The 25288-nt window shown below is 38.6% G+C and overlaps 1 protein-coding gene across 1 annotated transcript in view; it reads right to left on the minus strand.

Annotated features, from left to right (window-relative positions):
* Positions 1-25288, minus strand: part of LOC143040768 (ankyrin repeat and SAM domain-containing protein 6-like) — a 696708-nt gene that overhangs the window by 243095 nt on the left and 428325 nt on the right. The window contains exon 6 of the mRNA XM_076212184.1: positions 15948-16194. Within this exon, the coding sequence (XP_076068299.1) occupies positions 15948-16194 (247 nt within the window). The remainder of the gene's footprint in view (positions 1-15947; positions 16195-25288) is intronic.

Below are 25288 nucleotides of genomic sequence, written 5' to 3' on the forward strand. Positions count from 1 at the left end.
TAAACAGATAAATAGTAAATAATAATAAATTGACATATACTAATAATAAATGAAAATCAAACAGACAAATGATAACAAAACAAAAACAAATATAAAATAAATTATAATCATTACAGCATCTTCCTTAGGTGTTTATCTAAATGATTCTTAAAGCTTAGAACTGAGCAACATTGCACTACCTGTGCAGGAAGTTTATTCCATTCATTAACTACACCGTTGGCAAATTTGTTTCTACCTACTTCCAAATTGAATCTATTTCCGGACAGTTTGAGACCATTGTTTCTTGTCTGATTCTCATTCAATGTGAAAATTTTGTCACTTTTGATGTCAATTCTCTTTAGAATTTTAAAGACCTGTATCAAGTCACCTTTGAGTCTACGCTTTTTTAGGGAAAACAGATTCATATGTTTTAGTCTATTTTCGTATGATTTATTTTTGATATTTGGAATCAGTTTTGTGGCTCGCCGTTGTACTTTTTCCAGTCTGTCAATGTCTTTAATGAGATTCGGTGACCATACGGAAACAGCATATTCCAAATGTGAACGAACTAACAATTTATATAGCTTGTTAATGAGTGATGGACTTTTGAAATAAAAAATTGCGCAATCAGTCCTAGAATCTTATTTGCTTTCTCAGAGGCTGAAATACACTGCTTGGATAATTTGAGGTCGTTACTGATAATTACGCCGAGATCTTTTTCACTATTCACTTTATTTCACAAATTTCCAAATAACTTGTCATCGTACTTACTATTATTTTTACCTATGCGCATTACCTTGCATTTACTTGTGTTAAATTTCATTACCCACTTTTCAGACCATTGCTGTAATTCATCTAAAGCTTCTTGAATATCTAATTGGTTTAAGTGATCATTTGCCATTCCGCACAGTTTTGCATCATCAGCAAATTTGGAAATAGTAGATTTTAATCCTTGGTCTATATCATTTATATATACTGTACTGTACTATGAAGGAATGGGGATGGTTCAAGGAGGGAGTCACAAAGTGTGCAAGGACCACAGTGGAAATAAGTCTTTTGACTTTCTGTGCCATCCTCGGATGTACAATTATATATACTGTGTATAATATTGAGTCTTGTATGTATTGTACTTATTGTATGTATGATTGTATCCGAATAAAATTCAATTCAATTCAATTCAATGGTGTGTGGAACAAGAAGGACAGGAGGAAATAGAAGGAAGGGTAGTGAATGGTGGGATGAGGAAACAAAGAAGGTTGTAGAAGAGAAGAAGCGAGCTTACACAGATTGGTTACAAAATAGGACAAGGGAGTCATATGAGAGGTACAAAGAAAAGAAAAGAGAAGAGAAGTAAAGCATAAGGTAAAGGAGGCAAAGAGGAGAGCAGATGTAAAATGGGGTAAGAGTATGACAGAAAATTTTGAAAGTAATAAAAAGATGTTTTGGAAAGAAAATAAGAGAGGAAGAGGAGGCGAATCAAGTAGAGAAGAAAAGGTAAAAGGTGCAGATGGAGAGATGATAATGAAAGAGAAGGCTGTAAGGGAAAGATGGGCAGAATATTTTAGGGAGTTGCTAAATGTGAAGGAGGATAGGGAGGGAAAGATAGTTGCAGTGGGAAATGCTAAGAAAATGAGAATGACGAGTGAGGAAAATGGAGGAGAAATAAGGAAGCATGAAGTGAAGGCAGTTGTCAAGATGATGAAAGCAGGTAAGGCAACTGGTCTGGATGGATGCCATGCAGAATGTCTAAAAAAAGGAGGTACAGTGATGGTGGACTGGCTGGTGAGGTTATTTAATGTTTGCTGGAGAGAGGGTAGAGTGCCAGAGGACTGGAGGAGTGCCTGTATAGTTCCACTTTACAAGGGAAAAGGGGACAAGTGTGAATGTAGTAGTTTCAGAGGGATTAGCTTGTTAAGTGTAGTTGTTGTTGTTGTCGTTCCCTAGACTGTCTGTCCGAGCAGTCCCGTCTCCCCAAGGAATGCCACAGCCGAAACTGGGTTTTCCCACAAATCCTTTATAGAGTGTATGTTGTGTTGTTTGCGTGCATGATTGTGTATAATGCAGTCTTCCATTATGTGTTGTATGGCATGGGTTGAAGTGTTACATCCTGGGCAGCTGTTCACAATGTGGTCATCCAGCCTCTTCTGGTAGCTTAGAAGTGCTGGGTGGTGACCGCATCGCAGTCTGGCCAGGTGGACTCTGTCCTTTCATGGGAGAGAGGATTCAGAAGGGTGGATATCAGGGGTCTGGCATGCAGCAGTGTGTTGTCTTTAAGTGTGTTAATGGAGCAGTGAGTGATATGATTATGAATATGTTTCCGGAGGCTGGTATTTGGTGGTTGTGAAGGAAGAGAAGAGAGTATCTGTGTGTGATACAGGTCTTTGGGTGTTGTTTTAATGTTTCTTGGTGTGTGTGGGTGTTCTGCTATGTAGTGTAGCGGGTGTGATGTGTTTGTGGTGGCTGCGGCAAGTGTTTGTGTGCCTCTCATGTCGAGGTGGGCCTTGACTTTGAGGACTTTTGTTTCATGGTGTAAATGGTCTGTAGGTGTTGTATTTGTGCAGCCTGTAATTGTTTTTAGGGCTTTGTTTTGTATGATTTGAAGGGTGTTGTGGTGTGTCTCACTGAGATTAGGAGCCCATGCAGGACTCACATAATTCATCACTGAGCGTATGCATTGTTTGTATATTGTTGTATTAGTTTCTTTGTTTTGTCCAAATGTTGTTCCAGTGATTGACTTAAGTGCATTAAATCTAGGTGTGCATTTGTTTTTTATGTTTGTGATGTGTTGTTTGAAAGACATGGATGTATTGTATGTTACACCAAGAATTTTCGGTGTGTTTGTGTGTGGTATTAGAGTGTTGTTGATGTAGAGATGAGGTATGTATTTGTGTTCTTTTGTCCAGTTGGTGAGAAGTGTTGCTGTAGATTTGGTTGGGGCTATTTTGAGTCTGTGATGAACCATGTGTTGAGTGTATCAAGGTATGGCTGGATTATTTCTGCAGCTTTGTCTGTGTTATGGTGTGTGCATGTGATTGTTATGTCGTCTGCGTAGGAAGAGATTTGTATTTCTGAGGTGTCTGGTGTGGGTAAGTCATGCATGTATAGATTAAAGAGCATGGGGAATAGAACAGAGCCCTGTGGTACTCCATTCTTAATGTTTCTGATGTGCGATGATTGGCCATTATATGACACGTAAGCATTCCTACCTGCCAGATAATTGGCCAGCCATCTTTTGGTGTTATTGTGCATGTCTGTGTTATATATTTTATTTGTTAGGTTGTGGCGGGGGATAGCATCAAAAGCTTTACTAATGTCTAATGTTATAAGAAGTGTTCTGTGGTGGGGCCTATCTGAATTGATGCCATCTAAAATTCTTTGTGTGAGGTTTATCAGAAGAGTGTTTGTGGAGTGTAGTGGCCTAAAACCGTGTTGTGAGTCAGCAAGAGGAATATGTGGTGTGACAAGTTTAAGTATTAGGTGTTCAATGACTTTAGAGGGGGTGCAGAGAAGTGTGATTGGGCAGTGCAATGTTGGGATTGTTGTGTCTTTGTTCGGTTTTGGAATGGTGATTATTTTACCATGCTTCCAGATGTTGGGTACAGTGTTGTGTGAATAGCTGTAGTTTGCAATGTTTGTGAGTGCGTGTATACCTTGTGGTCCAATGTGTTTTAGGTAGATCTTACTTATGTTATCAGGGCCACAGGTGGATGAGTGCTTGAGATTATGTATTATGTGTATTGTCTGACTGTCTATGAAGGGTGTGTTACCGTATTTTTCGGCTTGGAAGACGCTGCATCTTGGAAGACGCACCCTAATATTTGAAAGAAATTTCTAAGAAAAAAAAGAAGTCATTCTCATACAAGAACACATTCACCATATACCCAACTAACTACACCATATACACAACTAACTACACATGTATTTCAACAAACAAATTTCACCTGTCACTAAACATACACGTATCCACAATATTCCAAGAAACCTCCAGTGAATCTTTACAGAACAAAACCTACATTAGTATTTATTGTGAATATTGCTATTGTATCGTGTACAGCACATTACAGGAACCTTAAATATTGGACGATAGTGATATACATGGATATGCATCGGTGCTTTTGAAACAATATATTTCACATCGATCCTGAAACAGAAACTTTGACACGGAAATCGTTCAGTAAAAAGAATGTACATACATCAGTTACAATAGTACTAGTGGTTCATATTCATTAAATAGAAACGAAGACACATACCCGCTATGTTTGGTCCTGAAAAATCATACTCTTCCGTAACAGTAGTTGAGACCGGTAGATGGATAAATTCTTATGAGTTGAAACATAATAGTACATGGGGTGGGGGGTGTCGAATTTCACCAGAAAAACGTTACATAATTTTTCAACGGGCCCCGAATAGTAATTCAGCCCATCTAATATGAATTCCTCACACTTCACAATATAGAAAAAGCCTACACATGTAATCAGGAAGAACAACTGGTTCTATACAGCTACACAGCTCTGGACAGTGTTTGAGCCTTATAAGATATTTTAAATGATAAATATTTATCCTGCTATTGCCACGATTACATTCGTGACAAATGGGTTGCTGCTAGATCTATTTCTTACAGATAATAAATACATAGCATTAACATGACAACACCTAACAAAACAGTTGGTGAGCAACATTTTATGGCTCCTGGTGGCCGCATCATTTGTTGATGGGTATCGGGATGTTTTGGGTAATAAAACCTTAATTTACTTACGAGTGGAAGGACTGCTCACATCCACCTTTTCTCCGGTTGGTGCAGTTGAATGTAGCACAAATTGGCATTGTAAAATGATCGTTAAATATGTAAAACACACGAGTATATAGGAGCGAAAGCCACCGAGAACTGTAAGGGACGCTATCAATGCTATCAGTCAATCGCGTGGCGTGGGTTTGTTTTGGTACTACCAACATGGCTGCCGCCGACCTCATAATCAGGACACCGATCCGTGATCCAGTTATTTTTAGATCAGTGTTTATGCCTAGTCTATTGTCGATAACAATATTTTTGAACAGTACGTAAACGAAAAGAATGTGTTTTGAAATAAAAAAATTCCTAATTTTGCCTTGCAATTATTTTAATGTAACCAACAAAAAAGTATTTGCAGGTCAAAGATGGCAGGACTTTATTCAGTATGCGTAGGCCTAGACTACGTTTCCTAACGAAACTTATAAAAAAGTTATTGAATATTGAACAACGTAGCTCAAAGATAATAAGATTTTATTCAGTCTGCATACGTTTCCTAAAGAAAGTCTGACGGTAAAATAATAAAAATGTTAAATAATACAGTATTAAATATCATAGGTCAAAGATGATAGGATTTTATTCAGTATGCTTAGGCCTAGGCTACGTTTCCCAAAGAAAATCAGATAAAATTAAAAAAAGGTTAAAAAATACTATACAACATAGTTCTAAAATCCTAAGATTATTTCAGTATAACTATAAAGTAATGTCGTAACACATTCGTAAAGATTCAACAAAAACCCACTGTGTTGGATAAGAAGAAATGAAATAAATGAATTCCATATATTTCGATCACGGACTATGATCCTCTTCAGTGGAATACAGAAAGGTAGAGCAAAAGGCATGTCTTATATACAATAAAAATAAGGGACAAGGATAGGACTCAGGTAGCGTCTAGTGCTTTGCGGGGCAGGTCACCCGCCTTCACCAACAATGGTAACAATTTGTTGACTGCCCAGGTGGTAATGCAGTCAGGTGACCACTGCCCATATGATATATTAAAATTTGGAAATTTGTTAATCAAGGATGATTCTATTATTTTTCTTTTAAAACTGCATTTTGAATTAAAGGTAATCTTTGCCTCATTCCAATCCATATGATGGCCTACCTTATCTACATGTTGGAAGACAGCGGAACTATGTTGTGCGTATTTAATTGAATTTTTATGTTCTTGCATCCTAGTATATAAATCTCTACCTGTTTGTCCCCAATATACATTGTTACAATCAGAGCAAGGGAGTTTATACACACCTTGATGTATTTCTTCTCTAGGTCTTTGATGTACATTGACTATTTTCTTAAACAAATTATTGGGATAACTAAAAACAATTTTAATATCTTCCTGTGGAAGAAAATGAGAAATGTCATTTAAGGACCTATTATAAGGCAATTTAATACAGTTTTTGTCCCAACAGAAGTTCTTACTGGAATGGGAAGTGGATCCATATACTCCATATATAGGTTAGCTAACACTGGGGAGAGATTGGATCCCATTGAACATCCGAACTGCTGTTTATAATATTGATCTTTAGAATACTTTCTCATTTAAAGATCAATATTATAAACACCAGTTCGGATGTTCAATGGGATCCAATCTCTCCCCAGTGTTAGCTAACCTATATATGGAGTATTTCGAGACAGTGCTTTTACAAGACATTAAGCCACAAGGAATGTTTTGGTACAGGTATGTGGACGACATCTTTACGATTTGGGATGACGAATGGGGATCTTTTGATGCTTTCTTTGAACAACTAAACAACTTAGCCACTAATATTAAATTCAAAGTTGAATGGGAGGTGGATAATAGACTACCATTTTTAGATATCCTATTAATACGGCATCAAGACCAATTGTCCTTCACAGTGTACAGAAAGCCCACACATACGGGGAGTTATGTGCACTTTTTCAGTCACCATCCTGATAAAATTAAATATAGTGTTGCCTCAGGTCTTTTCCTGAGGGCACTTAGATTATGTAGTCCACATTATTTGGAAATGGAGATAACAACCATCAGGAATCAATTAAAAAGAATAGGGTATCCTGATTGGTTTCTAAACAGAGCCCTAAGTAAAGCCAAAATTAGTTACTTTGGATCCACTTCCCATTCCAGTAAGAACTTCTGTTGGGACAAAAACTGTATTAAATTGCCTTATAATAGGTCCTTAAATGACATTTCTCATTTTCTTCCACAGGAAGATATTAAAATTGTTTTTAGTTATCCCAATAATTTAAGAAAATAGTCAATGTACATCAAATACCTAAAGAAATACATCAAGGTGTGTATAAACTCCCTTGCTCTGATTGTAACAATGTATATTGGGGACAAACAGGTAGAGATTTATATACTAGGATGCAAGAACATAAAAATTCAATTAAATACGCACAACATAATTCCGCTGTCTTCCAACATGTAGACAAGGTAGGCCATCATATGGATTGGAATGAGGCAAAGATTATCTTTAATTCAAAATGCAGTTTTAAAAAAAAAATAATAGAATCATCCTTGATTAACAAATTTCCAAATTTTAATATATCATATGGGCAGTGGTCACCTGACTGCATTACCACCTGGGCAGTCATCAAATTGTTACCATTGTTGGTGAAGGCGGGTGACCTGCCCCGCAAAGCACTAGACGCTACCTGAGTCCTATCTTTGTCCCTTATTTTTATTGTATATAAGACATGCCTTTTGCTCTACCTTTCTGTATTCCACTGAAGAGGATCACAGTCCGTGATTGAAATATATGGAATTCATTTATTTCATTTCTTCTTATCCAACACAGTGGGTTTTTGTTGAATTATTTCAGTATGCTAAATATAATATACAATAACAACAAAGATATGTCGTAGCACATATGTAAAATAATACTGATGACCCACTTTCGGAGAAGAATAAGCGAAGATATAGAGATCTGTATATTTCGATCACTAACCGTGATCCTCTTCGGCAGATATAAGTTACAAAGTACAGAACAATGTGTATTTATAGTAAAGCAGTGAGGTAACATGAGGGGACGAGGCTCAGGTCAACACTCCCGGCACGCATGCTCGCATCTTGGTGGCTCAGGTCACATGACCGACGTTGCATGGGCCTTGGTGATTTTTGTCCACCGTTAATGTTGATGGTAACATTTTATTTATGGCAAAAGAAGAAATACAGTCTGGTGACCATTGACCATGGGAAATGTTATAATTTGGGAAATTATTTATTAAGGAGGATTCTACTATTTTTCTTCTGAAACTACATTTGGATTTATAAATTATTTCAGCATCGTCCCAATTTATTCGGTGGTTTTTATTGGCGACGTGCTGAAATACTGCGGAATTTTCCTGTCCGTATTTAACAGAGTTCTTGTGCTCCTTAACCCTGGTATTGAGATCTCGACCCGTCTGTCCCCAATATACATCATTGCAATCTAAACAAGGTAATTTATAAACTCCAGGGGTTGTATTACTCTTGGATCTGTGATGTATATTGACAACTTTACTGAACAAATTATTAGGATAATGGAAGATAAAATTTACCTTTTCCTTTGGTAACATGTGAGACAATTCATGGATTGATTTGTTAAAAGGCAATTTTATGCTTCTATTATCCCAATGATGATTCATGGCGGAATGGGAATCTGTTTTGTGAAAACTAATTTTGGCCTTGCTGAGAGCTTTTTGTAAAAACCACGGCGGGTATCCTAATTTTGTTAGTTGATTTTTCACTGAATTTAGTTCCAAATCTAAGTATTGGGAGCTACAAATTCTCAAAGCCCGTAAGAATAGGCCTGAAGCTACACTATATTTTATTTTGTCAGGATGGTGGCTAAAGAAATGTAGGTAGCTCCCTGTGTGGGTGGGCTTCCTATAAACTGTGAAGGACAGTGACTCCGCATTTCTTATTATTAAAATATCTAGAAAAGGTAATTTGTGATCTAATTCCCATTCCACCTTGAATTTAATATTGTTCGTTAAGTGATTGAGCTGGTTGTGAAATTCTTGGAATGATCCCCATTCATCATCCCAAACCGTAAAGATATCATCTACATATCTATGCCAAAACATGGCGGGTGGTTTAATTTTCGGTAATAGCACTGATTCAAAATATTCCATATATAAGTTGGCTAGAACTGGCGAGAGATTAGAGCCCATGGAACATCCGAATTTCTGTTTATAATAAAGATCTTTGAATGAAAAAACATTGGTGTTGACGCAAAGTTGTGTTAAACTTAATATTTTATCTAGTGGCAGTGGTAGCTGGTTCTGGTATGGTTGTAATTTTACTTTCAAAAACTCTAAGACTACCGTTACATCAATTTGGGTGAATAGCGAAACTACATCTAGACTTAGTAATTTTCTACTACTAGGTAGGTTGTGACTTTTGATCTTTCTTATGAAGTCTTCTGAGTGTTTTATGTGAGACTCTGAGAAACAACCTACATACGGTGATAGTATTTGTGTGAGCCATTTTGAGGTCTTATGTGTACTAAGTCTAGATGTAGTTTCGCTATTCACCCAAATTGATGTAACGGTAGTCTTAGAGTTTTTGAAAGTAAAATTACAACCATACCAGAACCAGCTACCACTGCCACTAGATAAAATATTAAGTTTAACACAACTTTGCGTCAACACCAATGTTTTTTCATTCAAAGATCTTTATTATAAACAGAAATTCGGATGTTCCATGGGCTCTAATCTCTCGCCAGTTCTAGCCAACTTATATATGGAATATTTTGAATCAGTGCTATTACCGAAAATTAAACCACCCGCCATGTTTTGGCATAGATATGTAGATGATATCTTTACGGTTTGGGATGATGAATGGGGATCATTCCAAGAATTTCACAACCAGCTCAATCACTTAACGAACAATATTAAATTCAAGGTGGAATGGGAATTAGATCACAAATTACCTTTTCTAGATATTTTAATAATAAGAAATGCGGAGTCACTGTCCTTCACAGTTTATAGGAAGCCCACCCACACAGGGAGCTACCTACATTTCTTTAGCCACCATCCTGACAAAATAAAATATAGTGTAGCTTCAGGCCTATTCTTACGGGCTTTGAGAATTTGTAGCTCCCAATACTTAGATTTGGAACTAAATTCAGTGAAAAATCAACTAACAAAATTAGGATACCCGCCGTGGTTTTTACAAAAAGCTCTCAGCAAGGCCAAAATTAGTTTTCACAAAACAGATTCCCATTCCGCCATGAATCATCATTGGGATAATAGAAGCATAAAATTGCCTTTTAACAAATCAATCCATGAATTGTCTCACATGTTACCAAAGGAAAAGGTAAATTTTATCTTCCATTATCCTAATAATTTGTTCAGTAAAGTTGTCAATATACATCACAGATCCAAGAGTAATACAACCCCTGGAGTTTATAAATTACCTTGTTTAGATTGCAATGATGTATATTGGGGACAGACGGGTCGAGATCTCAATACCAGGGTTAAGGAGCACAAGAACTCTGTTAAATACGGACAGGAAAATTCCGCAGTATTTCAGCACGTCGCCAATAAAAACCACCGAATAAATTGGGACGATGCTGAAATAATTTATAAATCCAAATGTAGTTTCAGAAGAAAAATAGTAGAATCCTCCTTAATAAATAATTTCCCAAATTATAACATTTCCCATGGTCAATGGTCACCAGACTGTATTTCTTCTTTTGCCATAAATAAAATGTTACCATCAACATTAACGGTGGACAAAAATCACCAAGGCCCATGCAACGTCGGTCATGTGACCTGAGCCACCAAGATGCGAGCATGCGTGCCGGGAGTGTTGACCTGAGCCTCGTCCCCTCATGTTACCTCACTGCTTTACTATAAATACACATTGTTCTGTACTTTGTAACTTATATCTGCCGAAGAGGATCACAGTTAGTGATCGAAATATACAGATCTCTATATCTTCGCTTATTCTTCTCCGAAAGTGGGTCATCAGTATAATATACAATATTTAGTTACCCCTGAAAAATTGTTGCTGGGGTTGCCAGGTTTGTCAACAAATAAAAAAAAATTGGGTGTCTTTTACAGCCGATGGATAGGGCTACTTGAGCATTACCACAGATTTGACCAATGTAATGCCTATTTTTGGCAATTTTTTTCATTTGCGGCAAACAACGTATCCCGCTGACACTAGGTTAAGTTTCTTCCTGTGTCCTCTTGTAGCTCATCTGTCCCATTTTAGTAGGTCATCCCTATCAAGAATTTCCATCCCTTTCATAATTCTGTATATGGTTATCAAATCACCTCTTTCTCTTCTTTGTTCTAGGGTTGATAAATTTTAGTTTGTCCAATCTTTGTTCGTATGTCAAATTGCAAATTGTTGGTGCCATCTTTGTCATTGCTCTTTGAATTTTTTCTAGCTTCTTTATATTTTTTGGGGGTACTAGGTATCCATAGAGATGTGTATTCCAATTTTGGTCTTATCAGTGTAACTAGTATTTTCTTAACCATCTGTTCATCCATGTAGTCAAAGGCCACTTTCATTGATCTTAAATTAAAAGTTTCTCTAATTTGCTGACATGTTTGCCTGGTGTCATGTCGTTAGAGATAGTTACTTGTAGGTACCTTTCTGTTTTTTTTTTTTTTTTTTTTTTTTTTTTTTACTTCCTTTGTATCAATATTATATTGACCCAAGATTCTATTTTTGCTTTTTTTTCAAATTCCATTATACTGTATTTCTTAATGTTAAAATTCATTTCACTCTTTTGACTCCATTCATCCCAAATTTGTGAGCTTTCAATTGTAAATACAGACCTAAAATGCCTGGTCATTTCTACATCTCCTGTACATTCTTTGTTTCCTTCATGCAGTTTCACTATTTCACGTTTATCTTCTAGTTTGTCATTTACATATATGTAAAATAGTTTAGGTTGGTCTTTGCATTTGTCTATTATATTTTTTTCATAGTTTCTTTTTTTCTCACTACGTATATCAACATATACATTTCTGAGTTGGATGTATGTTTGCCATTTGGTAATTTTTTGTCTTTTTTTCCATCTTTTCCAGGCTTTGTCTCTTCTATCTTTAGCATCACCACACTTTTTGTTATACCAACACTTTATGTAAACCATTTTTTGTTTCTCCCTAGGTACATATTTATCTATTCCCTCCTTGTATTTTTCCTTAAATATGTTCCATTTCTCTTCCAACTTTGTTTCATTATTTGAAATTTTTTCCCAGTTAGTGTTTTACAAAGTTTTATAAAGTCAATTTTATTGTACATTAATCTTGCTTCTCTGTGTTTCTCATTTCTTCTCACTTCATGTTGTTCCTTGAGTTCAAACTCTATTATTATGTGGTCAGTTTTCCCCATTGGTGTCTTATAATCCATTTTGTCCACAATATCAGGCTCAGAAGTGAATATCAAGTCTAGTATTGATGGTTCTTCACTGTTTCTATATCTAGTGTTTTCCTTGACCCATTGAGTCAATGTATACTCAATGGTCAAATCCAGTAGAATGTTGCCCCAGAGTTCCTCTCCACCTTTTACTGTCAATTCTTCCCATTTTATTTCCTTTGCGTTAAAGTCACCCATAATTACTATGTTTCCTCCATCTGTCAGTATCTCAGATAATTCATTCTTTGTGTCTTCCAGTAATTTTGATTGATCGCTATCAGACCAAGCCTTTGTTTTTGGGGGCACATATACTACATTACCATAAACTTTTTGTTTTCCATACTGCCATTTTCAACTTTGTGATCATTTCCACATTTTCTTTACCTTCTGTTGTCTTTATCACATTTAAGCCCTTTCTAGTCAATAACATGACTCCTCCCTCCTCCTTATCCATTATATTCTTTGACCAATGGTTGTATAATCCTTGTCCCACCATACTTGATTGTTTTGGACCTTTCAATTTTGTCTCCACAATTCCCATTATGTTTGGTTTCTCTATTAACAGATACTTGTTTAATTCATTTATTCCAGAAATCATACCATCCATGTTTGTGTATGCCACTTTTAATTTTTTTTTTTTTTTCATGTTTCCATTTTTCTGATGTACAGTAAAAGACCTCTTATCCGGCATTCATGTATCCAGCAACTTCAAGTATCTGGCATATTTTTTTCCAAGCATTAAAATCTATAAAAATCTATATGAAATCAATACAAATCGATAAAATTTCCCGTGCGAGGCTTTAATGGTTCCCGCCGTCACCAGAGCGCACCACTATCTGGGTCAGTTTCACGCCACCCGCCACAGCCGCAATCATGTGATGCTTTGTTTATGTTATGGTATGTGATACTATATCAGATAATTTTTATGACCATCGCGCAAGGATTCGAACCTGCGCTATACATGACGACAAGAGGCCCGCCATGACTACCGCCTTAGACCGCTCGACCAACTGATACTTCAAGTTTATCTGATTAATGTCGCTGTCCACTAGCGAATTCCTCGTATGGTTACAATGACGAAGCGTGAAAAGGATTCGATCCGGTCTTTACCCCTCCCACGAGTGTACTTGGTCGTACGGTAAAAATGAGAATAGGGTTGCAGGTAGTGACCTTCTCAATCTCGAGAACCAGTATTCTGAGTTCGTACGATTTTAAGTATCAGTTTGTCGAGCGGTCTAAGGCGGTAGTCATGGCGGGCCTCTTGTCGTCATGTACAGCGCAGGTTTGAATCCTTGCGCGATGGTCATAAAAATTATCTGATTAATGTCGCTGTCCACTAGCGAATTCCTCGTATGGTTACAATGACGAAGCGTGAAAAGGATTCGATACGGTCCTTACCCCTCCCACGAGTGTACTTGGTCGTACGGTAAAAATGAGAATAGGGTTGCAGGTAGTGACCTTCTCAATCTCGAGAACCAGTAAGTGTTCTGAATTCGTACGATTTTAAGTATCAGTTTGTCGAGCGGTCTAAGGCGGTAGTCATGGCGGGCCTCTTGTCGTCATGTACAGCGCAGGTTCGAATCCTTGCGCGATGGTCATAAAAATGATCTGATTAATGTCGCTGTCCACTAGCGAATTCCTCGTATGGTTACAATGACGAAGCGTGAAAAGGATTCGATACGGTCCTTACCCCTCCCACGAGTGTACTTGGTCGTACGGTAAAAATGAGAATAGGGTTGCAGGTAGTGACCTTCTCAATCTCGAGAACCAGTAAGTGTTCTGAGTTCGTACGATTTTAAGTATCAGTTTGTCGAGCGGTCTAAAAAAAAAAAAAAAAAAAAATCTCCGTCTCTGATCTTCTCTCGTTTTTTCCTTAGCTTTATTTCATAGTGCCCTATCTTTCTCTATTTCTTCATCATTCATTTCCTTTTAGCCTATAGTTTTTTCTTTAGAGTATACTGTATACTCATCCTATGCTCGTCGTAAATTTCCTTCTCAAATTCTTGACCCTCATCCTGAACCGCTTTCAGTATTTCCATCGCAATTTCTTTCTCTTCTTTTTCTCTTTGGTATTTGTGTACATTATGTTTTTCTTTGATACTATAAATCACAATGCACTTCTTTTTATCCACTGTCTCTCTCACTTAGTTTTCATTTTCTTTGATTACCTCAATTACTGTTTCCTATGCATTCTCTCTACCTGTTGTACTATTTCTTTGGAGGAGATTTTTTTATTTTTGCATTCCTCTTTCCACTGATTTTTTATTTCAATAAGGTCTGTCTCTTTGATTCTCCCATCTTTTTGGTCACTGCTTGTAATTGTTCTTTGACCTCTTTCTTTAGTTCTTAATTTTTGTTTCTATCCTCATTTTCCTTTCTTTTTCTCTTTTAATCATACTAAGTTCGCTTTTTAGATAATTTCATTCTCTGATTATTTCATCATTGGTTCTGCATAAGTTTGACATCTCTAATTGGAATGCTCTATGGTCTAATTTTAAATCAATTAATTCATCTACCAAGTTGTTGATGTCTTGATTCCTTTGTGCCCTGCTAATCCTAGTATCTTTTGCTGTATCCATAATTTTTTCTATTGCTCCCCTTTCCCTCTGAAATCTTGAAAAAACTCTATTGTCATACCTCCGAGTCATCTTTGGAGTGATGTTTATACAGATTCTCTTAGGGATTACTCCCAGTGGTGACTCCACTCTACTCATGTCTAATCCTCTCTTTATTGGTTCATTGATTCTTTTTTCTTCTTTACTTTCCTCCATTTGTGCTAAAACTATACTTGTTTAAGTATTGGATTAGATACCTTACTGGTCGCTGAGAACATAATGCTACATCTCGAAAGACAATGACAAGGCATTTTTCCTGAATCCAACAACAAAGTGCTAAGTCGGAGCTCAATTGCTAGCCCTCCTCCCTCTTCAACAAAGAAGCAGTGTGTGATGAAATGGTGATGAAATGTGTATAAAATTATGGTGGTAGTGACTTGGAGGTAAGTCTTAAACAAGAGTGGCTAAGGGAAGTGGATAGTGTTACATGAAACAGGGAATGAAGGAGTGGAAGGGTGGAGATAAACTGTAAAGTGAGGAAGGAAATAAATGTTGAGGGGGAATGAAAAGTGTTATCAGAAATAGGTATCTGGGGATGGGCGCAAAGAGAAGATTATACAAAAGAGTGACTGTACCTACAGCACTGTATGATGCAGAAACTTAAAATGTTGGGGAGACAGAAAGGAGAAATTTAAATGTGTCTGAGATGAAGTGTTTGAGAAGAGGTTTATAAAGATGGAATGAAAAATGAGGTGAAGTGAAGAGCAGGGATGAATAGGAAGCTGGCAGATAGGTTTGATGAAAGAATATTGAGCACATGGATAGAATTAGTGAAAAAAGACTAGCAAAAAGAGTGTGAAAGGTGGAGGTGGATGGAGATATATTAAAGGGAAGACTGAGAATGGGATGGATGGATGGGGTAAAGGGCGCCTTGGGTAAAAAGACCAAGACCATTACTGAGGCCAGGTGCTTCTAGTCTAGTGACCAGCCTAAAGACCTTCAACACTGCCAAAAATCTTACAGCATATAATAATAATTTTTCTTATACATTTTGTAGATGCTGTACAAGCAATCAAATTGCATTAATATCTTACTCACTATTTGTGCATTTAATAAAGCAGAAAAACATACTAAGAACTGACAAAGCCATAATGCTTATACCTATAAAATCAATACAATATTTTTTTAACTACATTCTATACAAAACCAAAGGGCTTAGTATCCATGCAATACAGTAATTTACTAACAGACCTTGGAAATGTAACAAACATTTATGAGAAAGTACCTGTGGTATATTGCTTGCATGAGAGCGGTCCAACCATTTTTGTGGTCCTGTGCATCAATATGAGTTCCATACTGCAGAAGAAGTTGAGCCACATCACGATGCCCCATCATAGCTGCCACCATGAGGGGCGTTGCACCATCTGAAGTTGTTGTGTGGCATTGTCCAGGTTCTGTATAAAGAATCTCACGAACAGCTTCTGTATTACCATGTCGGGCTGCCTGCATCACATCACGAAGCCCTCTCACTGCTGCACAAAGTCACCTTTTCTCAATTTAACAACAATGCCAACTTCAAATCATGCATATCCTGATATACAGGATGGTAATCACCCCCAAAAATACAAATATACAAATATATATATTCATATATATATTGCAGTTGGGGCAGAAGTAATTGACACCAATGCAGTTGTGACACAACTATAGGCAGAAACTGAATCATGTACATCTGAATGTGCCCACAGTACTCTAATACAAAACTGAATCTGGTGGCTGCGGTATTGTTAGTCATCAAGGCTGCACATGCATCATTTCCAGGTCCTCAACCAGCCTCCACTCAATCCCATCCATTTATATAAATAGCCTTGCCAAGGCTCATTGAATCAATTGTCTACCTGAAACCAAATCAATCAGATACAAGAAACACTAACCAGTGCTTAACTTCACAGATCCCCATTCAACAACCCCACATTGGCAACGAGGACATGGGCTGCTTTTGCAAAGAAGGGAAAACTGGTGCTTGATGATGAAGCTGAGACATCAACATGTCAAGTACACTAATGCCAGGTCTACCTCCTTTTGGTCCCAACATGGACAAAAGAGCCATCTAAGATGCCTGGGACCACTGGGTAGCTGACTTCAACAGCTACACAAAGGTCACCAAAGTAGAAAATGGCAGGATCATGAACCAGTTCCTGCATTTCACTGGTGCTGAATTCTGCAAGATTAAATGGTCCATGAAGCTGGCTACCAAAGTCACCTATGACAAGTGGAAGAAGCTGAAAGCCAAGCTGGTACCCGCAAAGTCCAAAAACTTGTTCATGCATAATTTCTGCAAAATCAGAATAATATGCACAATCAAAACATAGCTTAGTGTAAGCCATAAGTTGCCATGTTTTGTAGAACTAGGCACAGGCAAGGCAACATGTTTCAGGTCCAGTGATCTCGGGTTCATAACAAACCACAACAAAAGGGGTTTCACTTCTCCTTCAACAAAGGGAGGGATGTGGTGTTGTTAGCCTATGGGGCTGCACATGCACCATTTTCAGGTCCTTAACCTACCTCCACTTAACACTATTTGTATAAATAGCCCCACCACAGTTCTTCAAGTGGAAGAAGTTGAAAGCCAAGCTGGTACCCGCAAAGTCCAAAAACTTGTTCATGCATAATTTCTGCAAAATCAGAATAATATGCACAATCAAAACATAGCTTAGTGTAAGCCATAAGTTGCCATGTTTTGTAGAACTAGGTACAGACAAGGCAACATATTTCAGGTCCAGGGATCTTCTTGGGTTCATAACAAACCACAACAAAAGGGGTTTCACTTCTCCTTCAACAAAGGGAGGGATGTGGTGTTGTTAGCCTATGGGGCTGCACATGCACCATTTTCAGGTCCTTGACCTACCTCCACTTAACGCTGTTTGTATAGATAGCCCCACCACAGTTCTTCAAGTCAGTTGTGTTATGTTCCATGATGCATCACTGACACAAAGGATGCAAATATGGCACCATACACCACATCCTAGCAAGAGCCAAAATGAGCTCACCATCCATAATGAAAATGATTATGGATGTTACATTCAACCAATATTGTTACTTAAAAATTAGATAAGATAGGGTATTATATCCATAAGACTTATATGGCCAGTTACATAAGTTTTGGCTGTGCAGATGGTGGAGGACTACATAGCTAGGACCTCCCGATGCCAGGGTCAGAGATTGCTATAATGATGAGAAGTAGCATCCTTGGAAAATCTCAAATGTATTCCTTCCTGTGTTAGATAGCTAGAGATTGGTAAAATGTGGGCCTTCTTCACACAAAAATAAAGGAGTGAGTAAATTGTGTGAAGCCAGGCAGAAATAGGTTAGGTTTATATTCTTAACAAACTGGGATTTGTCACTGGCACTATGTTGTACAGTTGTGGTATAAGTTAGGATGCACGGGCACTGGCCTTTGACTCCTGCGCTCACACTCTGTTTACACCCAACTTCATTGTAAGTAAAAAGAAAAAAAAAAAAAAATGTAATTAATGTGAATGAAACAAGTTTTGCACATAACCACTTTTGCTATCCAAGTAAAGTTGACTAAAATAGGGCAAAATATAATCCTGGCCACTGGACTGCAGGAACTGTTCAGATCATTGCCAAGATTCAATGCATCAACTCAAATACAAAGGCTAGTTCATGACATATAAATGGGGGTCTTTTGTCAGAGATAAATTTTCTTCTTCACTGGATAAAGAAATTAGTGTGTGCAAAGTATTCGAGAGGAAATAGGAAATAGAAGAGAAAAAGGTAGAGACGTTAGGTCGCCAAGTGAATTCATGATTGATCATAGAAACAGAAGTGCAGTGCTGTACCATTATTGTTGTGTTCAGAGTAAGATTAGCCTTCTAAAAAAGGATGTCTCATTCAAATGCTTCATGCAGCTCTGAAAATAGTCACGACTCTAAGGGATTCTCACAGGTAGGAGATAATGTGATATAAAGAGATGATAGAAGAGAATATTATGATATAAGAGACAACAGAAGAGAAGATATTATGATGTAGGAAGCGATAGGGATGACAGATATTATAATGTAAAATTTTTGCAGTAGTCGTCACTCGGGTCAGGTCAACTGGGTAGCTGCTTCAAATAATGATATGGCTAGTGGTTGTGTTAGAGTGTTCAGCATCGATGAGGTACAATTTCTACTTAGTAGAATTGAAGCCATGGAGGATGCTGTAAAGTGCCTTAACCACTTCCATATGGTGACGCCTACGTAGGTGTCATGAGGAGAAAGTAGGTCCGCGATGATGCCGACGCCGGCGTCTTGATTATATCTATTGTAGTCGTACCTACGTAACCTCCATTCTCTCTAAACTGGCTTCATCATATTTTCTATGGTTATCAAAATTCACAGGTGAAAGGGAACAAACAATTGAGCACTGACTTTATTTTTCATAATGCGATGACGCAACATCGCACGTCGGGCAACTAATGCTGACAGACGTGCGATGTGCCCCGGAGTGAAGTGGTTAAAGTGGAGAACTGAGTTCTCCGCTCGAAGGCCCAAAATACGGAAGACAAACCAAGTTTGGAACCTGGATGGAAAACGGTGACAAATAAGGTACAGAAAGTTGGGAAAAAAAACCTCACCAGCCCCACTTGATTGCAGGGACTTGTTTCAAGCTCTCACAGGTCTACAGGAAAAAGAGACAAAGGAAATTCAAGAGAAGAAGGTATGGGCAAATGCTGGATCCCTGCCCACAGGTAAGATTTTGGTTGTAAGAGACAGTCAAGTGAGGTATTTAGACAGGGCTTTCTGTGATAAAGATAGGAAACATAGGACGCAGGTGTGCTTCCCCAGTGCGGGGAGAGGTGATGCTAGAGATAGGATTGAAGAGTGTTTAGTAGGGGAAGGTAAGGACCCTGTCATTTGCTTAAGTGCTGAGGCCACTGATATAGGTAAGTTGGGGAGTGAGGAATTGTTTGCGCGGTTCTGGGATGCGCTAGACAAGATTAAGAATAAGGCAGGTGTTCCTGTTGTATGTGGAATCCTTCCGAGGCATAAAGTTGGAGGCATGTGGCATTCCAGGGCTATTGCAATGAATTGCAGGATGGCAAAACATTTTAAGGCCAATGGATGGGCATTTGTCGACAACTGGGATCGCTTTTATGGTAAGAATAATCTATATACAAGGGACGGGGTGCACTTGTCACCCAGGGGATTTTGGCTCCTTGTTGAATCCCCTAAGCGAGAAGTAGGCATCCTACAGGGTTTTTTTCGGGTAGATTACATGGGAGCAGGGGTAGAAGTATCAGAATATAGTTTACGCAATAGAAACAACTTAGAGAGGGACTGTGAAAAGAATCACCAAAGCAGGTGGAGGGAAGATAAACTTAAAGTTTACTATACAGATAGCAGAAACGTAATTAACAAAATTGATTTGCTGCAAGGTAAAGCACGTGTAGAGAATTTTTATATCATAGCTATTACTGAATCCTGGATCAACATGGCTGATAAACATTTCCTTCCGAAAATCGAAATAGAAGGATATAAGTTTTTTCACAAGGACAGGGTTGGGAGGAGTAGCACTTTTCGTTAAAAATACAATCAACTGTATCATCAACAATTCGATTAAGGAAGAGGACAGTACAAAATCTATTTGGGTAGAGATTATAGGCAAGAATAAGTCATTATTGGCATCCTGTATAGACCTCCTATCCTCAGCATTGAGCACACTGATCCCCTGGTTCCTGAAATTTGCAGTGTCCCAGTACAAAAACGTGGTGATCATGGGAGATTTTAATCATAGAAACATTGATTGGGAAATTTTAGTAGATTAGGAAGCAAAAAAAAAAAAAAAAAAAAAAAAATATTAGATGTGGTGCAGGAAAATTTCCTAAAACAAGTGATTACCTATCCTACAAGGGGAGAAAATATTCTGGACTTACTTTTCACTAATAATGAGCACCTAATGAGTAACATAAAAGTGGGAGATAGTCTAGGCTCTAGCGATCGTCAAGAAATAAGATTTAATATTATTTGGGAAGAAATAAAAAGTACGAATAATGTCCAAGTACCAAACTTCAGGAGAGCAAATTTTGACAATATAAAAACCTATTTGAAATTGAATATGAAATGTCATATGGACATTTCAGACATTATCGGCACTGTCAGGTGTCGGAACATGACCATGGGTTAGGTCATGACCAGGGTCAGGTCACGGAGGGTATTATGCATACCTTGGGTCAGGTCATTTGGGGGCAGGGGCTCAACTGACAGGTCAGTGATTTGGATGAAATGTATAGCAATCCGATTTAATTATTAATGCACAAAATACATTTATCCTCCTGAAGTCAATACGGAAGAATTATAATACTCCCAAATGGATGATGGACAGATTGAAACATGAGATCGGAATGAAAAGAGGACTTTACGTAAAAATAAAAAACAGGGAAACACAACTTAGATCAAGATATGACAAAATGGCAAAGCTGGTTAAAAAGAATACACATACAGCAAAACATAATTTTGAAATTAAGGTTGTCAATCAAGCAAGATCCAACCGTAAGGGTTTCTTTCACCTCTATAGAACAAAAAAAATTAAGAAATAATAAGCCAAATTAAAAATGATGAAAATGTCATGATAGAATCGGAGGAAAAAATGAGTGAGGAGTTTAACAATTATTTTCTCTCGGTGTTTACTAATGAGAGGTTAGATAAGGTACCTGACTGCAATCTGATTTTCAGTCGGGATGAAGAGAGAAGTCTAATATTAGCATTAGTAAAGTAGTAGTCAAGCAGATTGAAAGACTAGCTACAATATCCCTGGGTCCAGACAAAATTTTTCCGAGAATGCTTAAGGAGTGTAAATTTGAAATCTGCAACCATTTAATTGAAATATTTAATAAATTGGTAGACACTGGTTTTGTGCCTACTGCTTGGAGGCAGGCAAACATTGTTCCTATTTTTAAGAAGGGAGATAAATCGTCTATATGCAACTACAGACCAATCAGTTTGACATTGGTTATAGGTAAAATGCTTAAATCAATATAGGTAAATAGCAGAGGTGGGCGTTCCGAACAAATGTTCGCGAACCTTTATCCGCGGATTTGTTCGGACCAGCAAAATCCCGGATTTGGGTTCGGAGGTTCGGATTCGGACCGACGTCAAAAAAGATTCGGACTTCCGGGTTCGGAACGTCTTTTTTCGCGAATCCGAACCTCCGTATCCCGGGAAAAAATCGAAAAAACGAAGACGACCAAACATTGGTTTTCAACTTTTCCGCGGCATACAGATGTGGTGACGCCTATGTTTCTGTAACAACTAGAGACGCTTTTGACCATTAGCATTGTGTTTTACTTTATCGCTTCTCTCTACTTCTATTTCAGTATGGGCGTGTAATTGTGTGTGTGTGTGTGTCTCAAATGACCACTGCTCGAAATGTGCTAGATATGCAAGCCTGTGTGACTGTGTGTAGTAATGCGAAACAAAGACTAGTAGTACTGCCTGGACTGCCCTTCTTTGAACTTGGAAATATACTCGTGGTGTTTAACTCGTTGCTTTATCTGTACCACACAGACTCGTCATGTTGTGACCGCAGCTGGCTGCCAGCCAATCAGAACGCTTGTTAGTGACGCGCAGCCACCGCGCATGCGCCGGTGACTGCAGCAGCCAATCAGAGCGCTTGTTTAGTGTTTACAAATCTGCACAGTCTGCAGACTTTCTTGTCACCGCGTCCCGTAAGGAGGCTAGACTACTCTACTCACATCACACTCACCGCTGACAATGGATAAGTACGTGACATCCACACCGAGGTCGAGAAACCCAAGTGCTCAGTCTGACACACCAAGGTCCACGAACCCAAGCGGTCTCGCTGAGAGTGAATCTGACGCCAGCGATATCCAACTGCCAGAGTTTTCGAGTCCGGAGCTGATGCCTGGCACAAGTCGAGCCGAGGACATGGACATTGCCGACACCGAGGCCGAGCAAGCCGAGGGAGGTCACGGTTCCAGGAGGGAAAGGGACCTCTACAGAGACTGGGACATTCTCAAGCCCTTCTTCAAGTGTGGTGTCGGCAGGGACGCCGGGTTTGCCCTCTGCGCCAAGAAAAATTGCACTGCGAGGCTGAAGCTTCAGAATGACACCAACAGCAACTTAAAGAAGCATTATGCCACCAAGCACACTTTAGATAGTCCTGCCTTAAAAACAGCCTTAGATGGCAGCAGCAAACGTGGCCGCTCTGCTTCTGGTGGTGGTCGGGATGCCAAAAGCCTCAGGCAGGGCTGTATTGAGGAGGCTATGGCTGAGAGGTTTGACCAGCAGAAGGCCCTTGACCTGTTTTATGAGGTAAGTTTTACTTTTAAAAGTTCTACTGTTTTAGTATGAAAATAATTTAATAAATTAACTTTGATAAATAAAAATAATTTATAACAAAAATTTACAGGGCCGCCGAACTGTTGCAGCCAACGAGATAAAGGATGCTATCGGCAAAAGAATTAAAGTCCCTGGCGCGACGAGGTGGAACTCCAGCTATGACAACTATAAGATGCTTTCTGGCCTGCTACAGTACCTGGACACCCGTAAAAAGATCAATGATCTCTGTACCAGCATGCGCCCCAACCCGATCCCCGCCTTTGTTGACGAGGACAACGAGGTCATCGCCGAGTGCGTCAAAGTTATGGCCCCAGTTGCCAATGCTTTGGACAAAATGCAGTCAGACCAGCATGCCTACATGGGGAACTTCCTTCACAACTTGATGGTGCTCCAGAGGGACTTGAACCTGCATAGGGACGACAACAGCATCAAACATGCCAAGCCCCTCGTCACCTACCTCCTGGGAACACAGGAGCACCATGGCAGAGACAAAAAGGGCTTCACTGAAAGGTAGATATTTTTAATATTTTAATATGATATAATATAATAATAATAATAATATAATCTAATTATATAAATAATAAAATATAATATTTTATAGTAATTGAAATAAAAAAAAAACAATAATAACCATTAATCAATAATTAAATTAACTCATATCTTTATCTTTTCAGGCTCCTTGCGACTGCCTTCCACCCCAGGTTCCGTCTAAAGATGGTCAAGTACATATGCAGGACAAATCCTGACTTGTACAACCTGGTGAGGGACAAGATGGTGTCGGACCTTGTGGCCCAAATCAGGTCCAAGGAGGGGGATGTGGCCTCCGCCTCCAGCCAGCCCACCTCCAGGCCACAGTCTGTGGCCAGCCACACCAGCGAGCACGACGAGTTTGCCTTCCTTCTTGAGGACGAGGAGGAGCCTGTGGTGGTGGCCAACCTGGAGGAGGAGGTCGGCACGGAAGTAGATACTTGGGGCGCCATTCTCGGCACAAGCATCATGAAGATCTCCCCGGCAAACTTCCCCAAGGAGCACAGGCAGCACTGGGTGAACTGTTTCATCAAGTATAACACTCGTCTGCCCTCGTCTGCCTCAGCTGAACGACTCTTCAGCTTCGGCTCGGACATTTTGAGGTCAAAGCGAGCCTCTCTGACCAATCTGAACTTTGATAACCTTACCTTCATGAAGGGAAACTTGAAGTTGGTTAAGAGGGAGAGAGAGAGGGCCGACAAGTTAGAGTGAATCTGTGAAGAGTGAAGTGTTGTGAATTTTTGTTTTAAATGTTTTTACTGTTTTGTTTTGTGAACTTTTGTTTTTACTTTTTACTGTCTTGTATTAATAATTTGTTTTTCTAGTAATAATTTTTTTTTTAATAAATAATGTAGATATCTTAAAAAACACTTTTTTTTTTTAATCGGAAAGCTTTAAATTTAGATTCGGAGATTCGGAATGAGTAAAATTTAGGTTTGGAAATGTTCGGAAGGTATCGGAATTAAGGTTCGCTTTGCTATTTCTCAAAGATTCGGAGGTTCGCGGACAAATGTTCGGAATAAATGTTCGCACCGAAATTTTGAAAATCGGGTTCGCTATTCGGAGGTTCGGAACCCAAAACCGGCGAAGATTCGGGTTCGGATTCGGAACCCAAAAAAAGGTTCGCGCGCCCACCTCTGGTAAATAGAGTCAGAGAACACATCGGACATAATTTAATTCGTGATTCAAAGCATGGTTCCTCGAAGGGTAAGTCATGTGTAACTAATCTTCTATCTTTTTACACTAAAGTATATAAGGCATCAGATAACAATGCTAATTATGATGTTATTTACCTAGCCTTTAGCAAAGTGTTCGACAAGGTACTTCACCAGAGGAAAAGTGTTAGAATGGATTAGAGCTTGGATTAGTAACAGAAAACAGTGGGTCACCATAAATGGAGTAAAATCTAGGTGGGGCAATGTTACTAGTGGGGTGCCCCAGGGCTCGGTTTTGGGTCCCTTGTTGTTCATTATGTACATAAACGACTCAGACAATGGGATAAATAGTGATGTTAGTAAGTTTGTCGATGACACTAAAATAGGATGCCTAATTAGGTCAGTAGACAACGCAGAGATTCTGCAGAATGATCTTAACAAATTGTTCACATGGTCAGTGAAATGACAAATGAACTTCAATATCTCTAAGTGTAGCATGTTAAATGTAGGGCTACCCAACCCTGAAAATAGATACAGTTTAGATAACACACTTTTAGAGGAAACTGAGTGTGCGAGAG

This window comes from Oratosquilla oratoria, chromosome 29 (assembly GCF_046742065.1).
Source record: "Oratosquilla oratoria isolate Oo_2021 chromosome 29, ASM4674206v1, whole genome shotgun sequence".
NCBI classification, from domain to species: Eukaryota; Metazoa; Arthropoda; class Malacostraca; order Stomatopoda; family Squillidae; genus Oratosquilla; species Oratosquilla oratoria.